Source organism: Lissotriton helveticus, chromosome 2_2 (assembly GCF_964261635.1).
Source record: "Lissotriton helveticus chromosome 2_2, aLisHel1.1, whole genome shotgun sequence".
Classification (NCBI taxonomy): domain Eukaryota; kingdom Metazoa; phylum Chordata; class Amphibia; order Caudata; family Salamandridae; genus Lissotriton; species Lissotriton helveticus.
In genome coordinates, this window is record NC_136060.1 from 104,875,562 (window position 1) to 104,890,889 (window position 15,328).

The following is a 15,328-nucleotide window of genomic DNA, read 5'->3' on the forward strand; positions in this document are numbered from 1 at the left end:
AGCACCGAGGCCGCCCTCCTCACTGCCACCAATGACATCCACATGCAGCTAGACCAGGGACACACCGCAGCCCTCATCCTCTAGGACCTCTTCGACACCATCTCACATTGCACGCTAGCTGCCAGACTCCACAACTCAGGAACACAGGGATCCGCTGTCAAGACCAAAAATACGTTGTCTCTTACCTTGAGTGGATATGGTTCTAGTTGACAACGTAGGGAATTTCGCAGAGACGCAAGGGACCAACTTCCCAGAATTCTAACTAAAACTTGCTGACTATATTTAACAGCTAAGTAAAAACTAGAATCTCGGGAGGAGGGCCGGTACTGGACGTTTTTTGCTGTCGACCTGCGAAACAACAAGAGTGCAGTTTTACTAAACAAACTCTAGCCTATAGAATTCTTACTCAGACTGCTCTATCCTCTTTCTTCCTAAAAGAGCTAGAAAACTACTGAATCCTACCTGCGATCAGTCTGGTTCTGTCCTTCGTCCAGTATTTCTTGTCTTGTCGGGAATGGAGTCTTGAGTTGCCTTGTTAAATGGTGTTGGATTATAGGTGATTGAATTCTGTAAATAAATAATATTAATTAAAATATTTCTTTCACTAAAAGTTCTCTTTTCTCTTTAAACTCCCTCCCCTACCCTGCAACCTAGACTTACATGAACATTATCTTCTAATATTGATTACCGGTGGGTTCTGCGGTTTCCTGTGCACCTAAATATTCAGAGAAAAGAAACAGCCTGCGCCAAACCAACTCACAATAAACTTCTTGTGAATTAGTTGTTTTCCTATTCGTAATTTTAAACAGATATAACTTCTATCTATTCTAAACCTTCCTATAAGTAACCTAACAGAGGAACAAATCAAAGTTCTATTTCTTCTCAAGAAAAAGTGTCAAATTATTAAAGTCTCTTTCTTTCGTTGGGCGCCTTGAAGTTTTCTGTAAAATAAAGTCCACTTAGCTCAATCGTCTTTTTTTTCCTTTTTCAGGTCGTGATGAGTACTTGCTTCCAGCGACGTTCCCCGGTGATGCGCTGACCCTGGAGGGCAGGATATCTTAGAACAGGAACTCGCGCTGTTGCTCTCTGACGAGTCTGTAGGCAAAGCGAGTTCTAGAAGCCTGGGTGCGGTTTAAATACCGGCCGCACCCATGAGAAACGTGCGCACGCACGTTTAGCTGCCTTCAGCTTTCAGCTGCAAGACGGCAATGAAAGCAGATGCTCTTTTCTCTGCAGAGTTGAAGAAACTTGTAATGACACGGATAACTCCACTAAATGCTTAAATAAATAATCATAAACATGAGCCAAAACGACAATATTGTGACAAAAACAGCAATGCCTTACCAAGATGTGCAAAGTGCAATTTCACAGTAAAGAATGTTCTAACAAATACACTACACTTTATTTCAACATGAGGTGCAGGTGCACGGGAAAGGGGTGTTTTTTTTAGATGAAATAAAGCAGTTATGTATAAGGAATGTACATAACTGTGAACTGCGTTAGTAAGGTCGCAAGCATTTAGGGTTTCATTAGATAATGTACGAACTAGAGGGCCAAATGCTTAAATGCAGTGCTGAATAACTAGATAAGGGCAGAAGGAAGGGCAGTAGAATCATGACAGTACTCCCTCCTCAAGATCCCCCCTAAAACCGGTGGAATAGGTTTAGGTTTCTCAGGATGTTGAACATGAAACCTCTTTAGTAATTTGGGAGCATTCTTTAAATGTTCTAAAGGTTCCCAAGACCTCTCCTCTGGACCGTAACCCTTCCAGTCGATAAGATAAAACAACCTTCCTCGAGACCTCTTCGAATCCAAAATTGATTTTACTTCGAATTCTGGATTTCCTCCTACAACGATAGAGGAAGGAGGTTGAATGAATCGTGTTTGAGAGTGGAAAGGTTTGATTAAAGACACATGGAATACAGGATGGATTTTATATTTTGCAGGCAAGATCAACTTCACACAAACTGGATTAAGAACCCTCTCTACTGGAAAAGGGCCGATAAATTTAGGATTAAATTTACGATTCCCCTTTACCTTTAAGTTTTTTGTACTTAGCCAGACCTTGTCTCCGGATGTGTAAAGTGGTTGTTTGGATCTATGTTTATCAGCAAACCTTTTCTGATCTTCTTTTGCTCTAGCTAAATTGAAAGTGGCTTGTTCCTGAATTGAAGACAATTTGGATACATATTCTGAAACAGCTGGTACATGATTGAGTTCTTTAATTTCTTTTGGGAAAGACTTAGGATGATAACCTAGGTTACAGAAAAAAGGTGACATACCTAAGGAGGTATGATCAACATTGTTATACGTAAATTCCAGTTGACTCAGGAGTGTTGACCAATCTTCCTCTACATTGGTTAACATACAGCGAATGAATTGCTCAATAGTCTGATTGGTACGCTCAGTAAGGCCATCAGTTTGAGGGTGATAGCTAGAGGATAAACGAATATCCATATTTAACAGAGAACTCAAGTTTTGCCAGACTCGTGAGATGAATTGAGATCCCCTGTCAGAAATTACCACCGATGGAATTCCATGTAAACGAATAACATTCTCCATCAACAGGTGCGCTAATTCCATAGTAGTTGGTAATTTTTTAAGAGGGATAAAATGGGCCATGCGTGAAAACTGGTCTACAATAGTCAGAATGGTGGTAAATCCTTTCTTAGTGATTGGGAGTTCGACAATAAAATCTAACGAGATAGTGTGCCATGGTTGAGGTGGAATGGGAAGAGGATTTAACAAACCGCTTGGATTTTGATGAGAAGGTTTATTCTGAACACAAACTCCACAAGTCTCTACAAAAAGTTGCACATCTTTAAACATGGAAGGCCACCAGAAGGTTCTTTTGATTAAGTCATAAGTTTTTATAATACTTGGATGAGCAGATAAAGCAATGTCATGATGGAAGTGAAGGATCTTCTTTTTTATTGCATCAGTGGGTACAAAAATGAGATCTTGCATAAAGATCAAATCATCCCTTTTTTGTAGATAAGGATGCGATTCTTTCCATACCTTGAATTCTTTTTCTGCTAATTCCCTTTTAATTTCAGAAATTATATCACATACGGTTATACTGGCTTGAAACCGGGAATTAGGTATTACCGGATTCGCTTCAGAAGGAGAATCAACAACACTTTCTCCCATTCTAGACAAGGCATCGGCTTTCAAATTCTCTTTTCCTGGTCGATAGGTGATAACAAAATTGTAATCGTTAAAAAACATTGACCACCTTAGTTGTCTTGCAGATAGAGCTTTAACAGATCTCAAGGATTGAAGATTTCTATGGTCAGTATATATTGTTACAGGGTGCCTAGCTCCAAGCAAGTAATGGCGCCATTCTTCAAATACTGCTTTTATTGCTAGGAGTTCTTTATCTGCAATTGCATAATTAAATTCTGCCTCAGATAATTTCCTAGAAAAATATGCGATTGGGTGCATTTGTCCCGTGTCATGATGTCTTTGAGACAATATGCCACCAATAGCATACTGAGAAGCATCAGCTTCAACGATAAAAGGTTGACTGGGGTCTGGATGGCAAAGAATGGGAGCAGAAGTAAATTTTTTCTTGAGATCTTGGAAAGCTTCTTCAGCAAGATCAGTCCAAACAAATTTTACACCTTTTCTTAACAATTTTGTGATTGGGTTAATGGTTTTAGAAAAGTCATGAATGAATCGGCGGTAGAAATTCGCGAATCCCAAAAAGGTTTGAACCTGTTTTACAGAAGAAGGACTGGGCCAAGATTCTACTGCTTCTACCTTCTTTGGATCCATTTCAATTCCTTTGGGACTGATAACATATCCTAAGAACTCAACTTTAGTAGCGTGAAATAAACTCTTTTCCAATTTGACAAACAGAGAATTCAAAAGCAATTTTTGAAGAATATCACGGACCTGCTGCACATGTTCCTCTTCCGAATTAGAAAAGATAAGTATGTCATCTATATAGACAACACAGCATACATCAATGAACTCATGCAGAACTTCATTTATAAAAAATTGGAAAGCAGCAGGGGCATTGCAAAGTCCAAAGGGCATAACTTGATATTCAAAAAGTCCGAATTTTGTACGGAATGCTGTCTTCCATTCGTCGCCCTTTCGAACTCGTACCAAATGATAAGCTCCACGCAAGTCCAATTTTGTATAAATGGTTGCCTTTTTGATCTGGTCTAACAAGGTGGGAATTAGAGGCGGAGGATATCGGTTTTTTATAGTTACATTATTCAAAGCTCTATAGTCAATACATGCGCGCAATTCACCTCCTTTTTTTGGAATGAAAAAAAGAGCTGAAGAGACAGGAGACTTGGAATGACGGATAAAATAATTTGCTAGATACTCATCTAAATACTCTCTAAGATGAACATTCTCTTTCTCAGTTAACGCATAAATCCTGCTACAAGGCAACGTTGCTCCAGGGACGAGATCGATTCTACAATCAAAATCCCTGTGTGGAGGAAGAGTGTTTGCCCTTTTTTTATCAAACACATCTTGAAGATCGGAGTAAACAGATGGTACCCCTTCAATTGCCAGAACTCTGGATGAATTAGAAGGGAAATTAAAACCTTGGATTACATCTTCGGATCGTTCTAGAAGAAAGCATTCATCGACACAAAGAGGCGAATGAAAGGTTATTATCTGAGATACCCAATCGATTCTTGGGTTATGTTTGACTAACCAAGGAATTCCTAAAATCACCTTGAATTGAGGGGCGTCAATAATGTCAAATTGGATCTTTTCACTGTGAATTGGTGAACAGTCCATATCAAGAATTTCAGATTGTCGGTTTATCGGTCCAGAAGTTAGTTCCTTACCATCTACTGCTCTTACAATCTCAGGATGATCTTTTAGGATGGATTTAAAGCCTAACTGGGAGAAAAACTGTGTGTCGATAAAGTTTCCCGTTGCTCCTGAGTCTATGACTGCTTCCACCTTTTTGATCTGAGAGGAAGGGGATAAACTTCTTAACTCAACTAAAATACTAAAATGCTTGCATCCCATAGGAGGAACAGTAGAGGCCAAACTGGAAATTACACTCGATGAACCGACCTCTTCTTTCATCGAGTTTTCTAGTTTTCCGACGACTCCTGAGTTAAAGCTAAATCTGTAGATTTAGGCTTACATTTATTTGGTCTAGTTGGACAGTCTCTTACAAAATGTCCCGTCTTACCACAATATAAACATTGATTTAGCTTTCGCCTCTTTTCTTTCTCATCTTTTGAGAGTGGACCTCGAACAGTTCCTATTTGCATTGGTTCTACAGGATCAAGCTTAGGGGTAACTTCCTTAACTGTCGTATTCCTATCTTTTACAAACAAGATCTTATGATCACTCCTACCCTTTTCGCCTTTTCTTTCACTAAGACGGTGATTCAATTTTACCACAAGATCAATGAAGTCATTCGGGGGTTCTAAAATCTGGGTCACCATGTACTTCAAATCTTCCCGAAGACCTCTATAGAAAATAGAAATTCTTTTATCATACGGCCACTTTGCCTCAAGTACTAGTCGATTGAATTGGGAAATGTAATGAAGTAAATCTGAAGGCCCTTGTTTTAAATTTAGTAATTCGTTGTCAGCAGACTGCACAAAAACATGTTTAGCAAAAATCTTTTTTAAAGCTCGTTCGAAACTCCTGAAATTATACAAAATCGGATCATCCTCTTCAACCAAAGGAATTGACCAAAGAGCAGCATCTCCTCCAAAATATGATAACATAAAGGCTACCTTTGATGAATCGTCAGGAAAGGCTGTCTTTTTAGCTAAAAAATGCAAATGACATTGTTGCAAAAATATGGAGAACTTATTACAGTCTCCATAAAAACGTTCAGGTGTCGCTAAAGGAGTAGGTATTTGGGTAACCACTTGAATCTGGGTTTGCACTCCAGACTCAGAGGATGAGCCCTGCAAAGTGACTGGATTCTGCCGGAGAGCTGCTTGTAACGCAGTCATGTCGTCTCTTAAAGAGGCATTTTCATCTCTAATGTCTTTTAAAACAGCTGCTAAATCCTGCAAGGTTACTTGGTCCATTGCGTCTGGGCGAAAAGTTTTTCTTGGGCTTTGCCTTCTGTCAAGACCAAAAATACGTTGTCTCTTACCTTGAGTGGATATGGTTCTAGTTGACAACGTAGGGAATTTCGCAGAGACGCAAGGGACCAACTTCCCAGAATTCTAACTAAAACTTGCTGACTATATTTAACAGCTAAGTAAAAACTAGAATCTCGGGAGGAGGGCCGGTACTGGACGTTTTTTGCTGTCGACCTGCGAAACAACAAGAGTGCAGTTTTACTAAACAAACTCTAGCCTATAGAACTCTTACTCAGACTGCTCTATCCTCTTTCTTCCTAAAAGAGCTAGAAAACTACTGAATCCTACCTGCGATCAGTCTGGTTCTGTCCTTCGTCCAGTATTTCTTGTCTTGTCGGGAATGGAGTCTTGAGTTGCCTTGTTAAATGGTGTTGGATTATAGGTGATTGAATTCTGTAAATAAATAATATTAATTAAAATATTTCTTTCACTAAAAGTTCTCTTTTCTCTTTAAACTCCCTCCCCTACCCTGCAACCTAGACTTACATGAACATTATCTTCTAATATTGATTACCGGTGGGTTCTACGGTTTTCTGTGCACCTAAATATTCAGAGAAAAGAAACAGCCTGCGCCAAACCAACTCACAATAAACTTCTTGTGAATTAGTTGTTTTCCTATTCGTAGTTTTAAACAGATATAACTTCTATCTATTCTAAACCTTCCTATAAGTAACCTAACAGAGGAACAAATCAAAGTTCTATTTCTTCTCAAGAAAAAGTGTCAAATTATTAAAGTCTCTTTCTTTCGTTGGGCGCCTTGAAGTTTTCTGTAAAATAAAGTCCACTTAGCTCAATCGTCTTTTTTTTCCTTTTTCAGGTCGTGATGAGTACTTGCTTCCAGCGACGTTCCCCGGTGATGCGCTGACCCTGGAGGGCAGGATATCTTAGAACAGGAACTCGCGCTGTTGCTCTCTGACGAGTCTGTAGGCAAAGCGAGTTCTAGAAGCCTGGGTGCGGTTTAAATACCGGCCGCACCCATGAGAAACGTGCGCACGCACGTTTAGCTGCCTTCAGCTTTCAGCTGCAAGACGGCAATGAAAGCAGATGCTCTTTTCTCTGCAGAGTTGAAGAAACTTGTAATGACACGGATAACTCCACTAAATGCTTAAATAAATAATCATAAACATGAGCCAAAACGACAATATTGTGACAAAAACAGCAATGCCTTACCAAGATGTGCAAAGTGCAATTTCACAGTAAAGAATGTTCTAACAAATACACTACACTTTATTTCAACATGAGGTGCAGGTGCACGGGAAAGGGGCGTTTTTTTTAGATGAAATAAAGCAGTTATGTATAAGGAATGTACATAACTGTGAACTGCGTTAGTAAGGTCGCAAGCATTTAGGGTTTCATTAGATAATGTACGAACTAGAGGGCCAAATGCTTAAATGCAGTGCTGAATAACTAGATAAGGGCAGAAGGAAGGGCAGTAGAATCATGACATCCGCCCTCAACTGGATCCAATCCTTCCTCTCCGGCAGAACCCAGAGGATTAGACTACCCCCTTCCTCTCCGATCAAACTGACATTATCTGCAGAGTACCCCAAGGATTTTCACTAAGCCCGACGCTCTTGAACATCTACATGGCCCCCATTGCCGCCATCGTCAGACAGCACAGGCTTAGCATTGTATCCTACGCCAACGACACCCAGCTCATCCTCTCCCTCACCAAGAACCCAGAAAATACCAAACTCTGCTTCCAGGAAGGAATGAGAAATGTAGCAGCCTGGATGAAGGACAGCTGCCTAAAGCTCAACTCTGAGAAGACCGAGGTCCTCATCTTCAGACCCTGCACCTCTGCCTGGGACAACACCTGGTGGCCCTCCGCCCTCGGGAGCCCACCCACCCCGACAGACCATGCTCAGAACCTCAGCATAATCCTAGACCCCTCCCTCTCCATGAACCACCAGATCAATGCTGTCACATCCACCAGTTTCAAATGCCTCCGTATCCTCCGTAAGACCTTCAAATGGATCCCCCGCCTGCAGAAAGACAGTCACCCACGCACTCATAACCAGCAGACTAGACTACGACAACGCACTTTACGCCGGAATCAACAAAACTCTTCTACACAAACTCCAAACCATACAGAATGCCGCAGCCAGGCTTGTTCTAGGGACACCGAGCCACGAACATATGACCCAAAACGTCAAAGCCTCCACTGGCTCCCTGTCGAGAAGAGGGTCACGTTTAAACTCCTCACCCACGCCTTCAAATCCCTCAACATTGGATTCAAATACCTCAGCGACCAAGTATGTTTCCACGTACCCAAGAGGAACCACCGCTCCGCTGACTTCACCCTGGCAGTGGTCCCCCGCATCCGCAGAAAACAAACCGTCAGGAGACCTTTCTCCTACGTCACAGGCAAAACCTGGAATGAGCTCCCGGTCAACATCAGACTCTCCCCAACCCTCCATATGTTCAGGGAGGACCTCACCCCTGGCTCTTCGATTGACCTGGAGCTGCCCCCCCCAGCACCTTGGGACCCTCACGGGTGAGTAGCGCGCTCTATAAACCATTGATTAATTGATTGATTGAATATCTGGGAAGCACATCAGGGATATGACGAACATCTAAGAGGGGAGGGCAAGCACTACAATACCAAAAATATTAACTGAATTTCAACTTTTTTCCTGCTATTATAAATAATCACACAAGACCTGCCTGTCCAAACTTATTTTGATTTAGTTCACATGTATGTGTTTTTCAATATGCTCTTATAACAGTAATACCTGCAAAAATAGATTTATCTTGATATATACTGATTGGTAAATCTTTCACTTGTACGAATACACAAAGCCAATGAAGGGCATTTATACAAAAAAAACACTCAGACTTTTTTTTTTAAATCTTAGTTATTACCGTGACTAGCGTATCTTACAGACACCTGTATCAAATATTTGTGAAACACTTGTGTCAACTCTGTAATTAATTAATTAAGAGAGTTGATGCATAAGATTGGGACTGTCAGTATTCATAAGACTTGGTGAGTCTTTGTAAGACTTAGTCCAAGGCTAATAAAGAACTCAGGGTGAGACAAGGATTCCAGGTTAAGGCAGCATGGGTTTGTTCTAAAATGTATTCATTACAGAAAGCAAAAAGTAATTAATTAGTCATATAGGAAGCGGAATAAAACAAAATAATCAAAGTATAACTCTGCACATTCAAATTAGGTATTATTTCTAGTTACTAAAACTCACCTGCACTTGTAACTTTTATTGTATTGTAGCAGATAAAGAGGGAGTTTCACGTTGCCTATGTGATGAATTGAGTGCAAGCAATTGCTGAATAATTATAGGACCACATCATCTCCAAAACAATACCAGTGAGATGAATACTCAAATTACTAAACATCCTAGTATTTTATAGTGAAAAAATGTACAAAGATCTATAAAGTTTAATGGGAAGCTTGGTGCTGCATCTCAGTGACTAACTTTTCAATGTTTGGTTTTATTTTGCAGTACGAGGCCTCTGCTCCTGCCAGGGTTGGACTGGAAGCCCTAGGCAGTCCTGGCAAATGTTGTCAGACCAGTCCCGTACGGTGCACACCAAGTGCAGAGAGTGAGCTGACCACTACAAAGGGGGCTTTGGGAGACTCTCTCGCCAAGTAAATTTGGGAAAGAAATGGTACATTCTACAATACATTTGTACCATGCACCAGGATACGACACTCTTCAATGATCCCCTCACTATAGCCCTCAACAATGCCTCTCATCTCTCCAAACCCCCTCTGTCACACATATTCCATTTGTTTTATAGCACCTCTGATACCAGTATAGGGTGTCAGAGCACTTTACATCACACACATACAGAGACAATGAATCATACTTGTGTAAATCAGTATATAGAGAATGCTACACAAGGCAAAAGTGACTACAAGGTGTAGGAGTCACATGTCATTCATAGTGGTAGGCATTTTTTAAGAGTGCTTGGTCTGGAGAAGCTCAAACTCAGGATTCAGAACATAACAAAGTGGTTAGCATTGACTTTAATAATAAGAATGTATTTCTACCCAGACAAATCTTTTTACCAGCATCAGCATAATGAAAGACTGGGCAAACAATATAACTTACTAACTTGTACCATGCAGTTTGCATGCAGCTCTTTGATGGCAGTTCATAGCTCACTGTACTAGATTACAATTGTAACTTATAACGTGCACAGTAACGCAATAATCTCATTTACAAAAGCAGTAAACCACTGAGCTATGCACATAAAATACTGTTTTTTAAATGCATGGTACACATTATTTGCAGCAGGCATATTAACCATGTGCACTCCCTTAGATGAGTCAAAGCTACCACTGGACCAAACTACATTCTCTCTAAAGCAGGTACATTAATCACCGGAGTAATGTTGGCACTTTTATTGTTGCCCGAAAACTGCTGATTATACAAGGAACTTTGAAGTGCATTTAAAACTGCTGACTGATGACCCCTTGGGAATTTGCCACGGTCCCCTGGGTGTCCGAGGTCTACAGTTTGGGAACCATTGCCCTATGGTATATTAAAAAAAATCACACAATTAACTATCTCATTGAGTCTCAGTATCTTTACACAACAGATGTTTAAATTCCTTTGCTGTTCATGTCTTACTATTCTTGATATATATCATTTGTCCACACTTTTGAGTATCTAGACCAGTGGTTCCCTACTTGTGGTCCGGGGAATCCTAGGGGTCTGCAAAGACTCCTCCGGGGTTCCACGACTACTTAGAAAATTAAATAATATCAACAGATTAATAATATGTATATAAATAAAGAAGCTAAATGTACAATTAAACATTTTAAAACATACTGTATATGTGAAGGAATTTGAAACGTGAGGCCAAAAATTAAATTAGTATCTTCAGATTGATTTGTGGGAGCAGTGCAAATGCATCAAACAGTATGAATGATGAGTGTCCGCTATTGAATTTAGAAACGCTCCAACCTTTCTATTAAAATTTAAATTTAGATTTTGTTTTATTTATTTGTGTTTGCGAAATTAAATAAAATGTGTCATCATTTGTGTATTTGTTTGATGAATGCATTTTTACTGCATTTTTTGTGTTTTGTTTTGCAGTACAAATTATCGGCAATGTTTAGGCCTGCGTTCCCGGCTTCCAGTATTAACTCATTGGGGCATTCCAGTAATGATTCAGTAGTATATGTTTTTCTTCCTTGTCATGTCATAGATCCTAACCAGTATTGGCACTTTCACTTTACATGTTCCCATCCATATCCTTTTTCACCCTTCTTGAGTATCATTCGTTTAGCAAGTTATTAGAAGAGGTGTGTTAAATTTTAGGACTTATGTGGGGAAATCTCTCCAAGTTGCATGACATTTGGGGAGTTTTATCAAGTTCTTTTTTTAACAATTACAGAAGAATATGTCAGTAATAATTGCCTTTTTACTGATTTCTTTTTTTTATCAACAATTTAAGTGAAAGTCATAGAAATATTTTCACTTATTTTACTAAAGATAACCCTACATATATTTCCTTTTGTATGAAGGTTTTCCAGCAAAATGGGAAGGTTTGACTCAGTTGTTTGGCTTTAATATGATTTTTCAATTGAAAAAATTATTTTGAAATAAATCTTGAGTGGTTAATCACCAGCTGATCAATCTCAAATTCCTAATATTGTTTTATTTTTTTTATTTATCAGGCCGGTTTTTTTTTTTAGAAAACTTGAATTAAACCTTCCATTTTCCTTTAATATTTTCATTCTTAGTACCTGGAACTCACTTCTTCTCAGTACTAGAACTCAGCTGCTCTCTCCCAGCCTTCAGGTAGAACCTAAAAACTCATCTTTAGCAATTCTTCCTGATCTATGGGCACCACCTCCTCAAAATCCTTACATCCAGCCATTTATGATGCAAACTTATTATTATGCTACTCCTCCTCCATTGCTGGGTAATTTTCTGGTTTCTACGCTTAAAGTTCTGTTGCTTTTATGCCGTTACTACTACATTATAGTGTAAAGGCCTGAGTCTGAGGTAAGGGTGAAGGAAGAGCCAGCCACCCAGGGAAGGCAACAACCAAGCCCAACCAGAGAGCAGACCAGAACACATCAACAAAAGGGAGACACAGCCGCAGGCAGAACCAGGACCGGAAAATAAACTAAGATGCAGTACTCACCACAGGGGCAGGTAGACACCACCCCACACCGACTGCCCCCACCAGCCAGCCCAGGAGCCCTCCACCAGACCAGTGACGGGCAAAGAGGAAAAGTCTGCAGCATCCGGCACTCCCATGTGGCCCCACAGCTCTAGGGAGGAAAAGGGGAGAAATGCAGAACCCCACCTGCCAGCCAGGAACCCCAGGGATACCACCAAGACAGGTCTGAGTCATCCCACAGCAGCATCAGCAGCGCGTCTTCCCGACTGGCCCAGCAACAGGAGGACACGCCCTCCAACCCGGAACAGAACGGGAGGACCAGAGCCCCGCCCACAAAGTAGCGACCACCAAACAATGAGACTTCCGGCAAGCCTGGCAGGCCAGGAGACTGCGCAGCAGGACGTCGAGGACAGCCCAGCAGCCCGACGAAGACATCCGGCATGCAAGAGGTAAGTGTAACCAGCAAGATCCACATCCCATTCTGTCAGAAGACAGAAAAAAAGAACAGGTGAAATGCTGGGTTGTTACAGTTTATGTCCCAGTGGGAGGGGATGGGGTTAGGTGACTCAGCATTCTCCCGTTCTTTTTTCTGTTGTGGAGATGGTTATCTCCACTTTGTAAGGAATGGGACCACGACTGGAGGGACTGGGAGGTAATGCATGAGTTATATGTGAAGCACTCAAGTGTGGGTGCATTTATATCAAATAGTTTAAGTAATAAATTACAGGAGAGGTTTCCCGTACCCATCTACCTACAACACTTCAGAATTGTTTTGACCTTGAACAAATATAGACAGCACTAGACTTTCTGAAATTATTCCATTTGCCAGATCCCTTGATTTAGACATTCTGCTCCAACATCTCTATGAACATTAATAAAATTGAGAATATTAGAAAGTATCTTTACAGGTTTGCTTCTTGGACACATTGGTTTTTGTTAAAGTTTGTGATTGACTTCTGGAAAAACTCTTTTGAAACTAGGCTTCCATGTGCCAGGCAGTAACTCTCTCCTAAAGCACCCTGCATATTCTTTTTCTGTTTATGCACTTTGGTCATAGAAGCTTTTTAGGTGCATGTTCACTGATAATTTGTTAACTGTAGTACAGCATGCTTATGCTTAAAAGTCTGAAAGAATCCTCTTGACCCCTTCACTGCAGAGTCTTTAATCTCTCCTAGGGTCACTATGCGTTTTAACAATGAACTCTGATTATCTGGATCCATCTAGGATTCCCTGTCCATAGAGGTCATACTCTTTGTACAGTAGATATTGCTTCAGACGCTCCGGTAGTGGGAGGAATGTCATAAAGACATGGCATCGTAGCCGCAATCGCCCCATGCAGTCCCGGATCTTCAAACGGCAAAGATGTTGCAAGGCACGAGGATTCACTGCAAATAAACAGAACATGTTAGCTATTTCCCCCAGCTCAATATAACGGCATTAACTAGAGATATAACACAATTTGCTAACAGAATTAGACTCCTTTGATTGCATTCTTATTGGAAACATATTTTGATATCCACATGCATCCAAGATTGCATTGATATACAGTAATGAGAAGACCTGTGTTTTTGTCATCAATATTCCATTCAATATTTTCTATTTAGAAAGGAAAAAGAGATGCCCTCTTGCAACTCATCATGGGTACAAAACAGAATATCTCTGCGTATAATAATATGACCTTTCACTATCAAATGTAATATCATATTCACCTACTTGCAAAAACACCATTTTATGTAGCCAACTCTAAAAATTATGAAGAAGAGCTTTTTAAATTATCTAAGGAAGATAGTGTATTTTCAAGTCAAGCTATTCACTCACAGAGCAGTGATTTTCACCTGTTGCATTCTGTTAACTGGTACTCTGACCCACTTAAGCAGATATAGGCAGCAGACATTTATTACAGAGCACTCATCATATGGTGACGATGGGAGAAAAGCGACCAAGGCTATCAGAGTGCTTCAATGTTACATTCATCACCTCTTTCCTCTTCCTGAAGTAAACATACAAACAAACATACATTTTTGGAGTCATGAAACACCTCCATTTCAGATTAAGAAAGTAAAACCTGATAGATAACTCAAGGGGTGTAGGACATACAAAGCACCCTTCTGAGAGAGTGGACATGAATGTTCTTCTCCCCTAGAATATTTTGTCTGTCAAAAATGGATATTCGTGTCTAGGCAAAGAAACAACATCCTGGTCCATCGCTGCTAGCAACTCGGATATCATACCCCCCTATTGGATTAAAACTAATTCAGCTGCAAGATTGTCTGTCTTTAGCAGAACCTCTCTCTGAGGGTCCACTAATACCTGGTTGCATTTCTATTTGCAGACAATCGTCTGTAGCTTGAAGGTATTGGCATTTTATTTTAATACCACAGGCTATGGGTTTTCAAACATCCTGCAGCCTCCAACCAAACCATGGCATTAGTAGGCACTATCTCTTCCAGGGTCTCCAACGGAACCAGTCCGAACCCTTCATTGCAGCTCCTTGACAATCATCTTGGGCTCACACCTCAGTTAGCTCATATCCATTCTGGTGACCAAGCGACTAGAATGTGCCACACAAGGGAATTAGGAGCATTCTTCTTGACACAGCAAACAAAGATCCATATTTCCTTGTTTCTGTGCCTCTTGCCAGTGTCATGCAAGCAGCTGGCCTGTTAATTGGACAAACTAATCAAGACTGCAACTGCTTGACTCTCACAGGATGCAGAAAGGCAACATGATTTAGCCTTGTAAATTCCAAGAAGTTTAATTGAAACTAAAATGCCCTATTTTTTCAGCAGGCGCTAAGGAATTTTGATTTGGTATCCACAAAATGTTGAACCTTTGGTCCCTACAGATGATGTTTTCCCAGATACATTAGTTGAGAAAAATATTGGTATTTTAATGAAAAGCATTAATCCTTTCCCCCAATAAGTGTTTTTTCCGCTTCTTTTTTTTAAACAGAAAAGCACCATACTGTGCCCTAAAGCGAAAAAACAACACTTCATCCTAAAATATTAGTAAATTAAAAGCCTATACCCATCCCTTCCTTTTTTGCAGTGGCGGCTCCTCGGCTAAGGAAGAGGAGTGTTGCCCCACTGCTTTGCAGTAGTGTACATAAAGTAAAAAAGAAAATGAGAATAACTTGATGT

At 40.4% G+C, this 15,328-nt stretch overlaps 1 protein-coding gene across 1 annotated transcript in view; it reads right to left on the bottom strand.

Moving 5' to 3' along the window:
- Positions 1-10,426: 10,426 nt before the first annotated feature.
- LOC144821290 (dynein axonemal heavy chain 12-like) overlaps positions 10,427-15,328 on the bottom strand; it is a 228,960-nt gene continuing 224,058 nt past the window's right edge. The window contains exon 9 of the mRNA XM_078678155.1: positions 10,427-13,573. Coding sequence (XP_078534281.1) covers positions 13,395-13,573 — 179 coding nt within the window. The 3' untranslated portion in view covers positions 10,427-13,394. The remainder of the gene's footprint in view (positions 13,574-15,328) is intronic.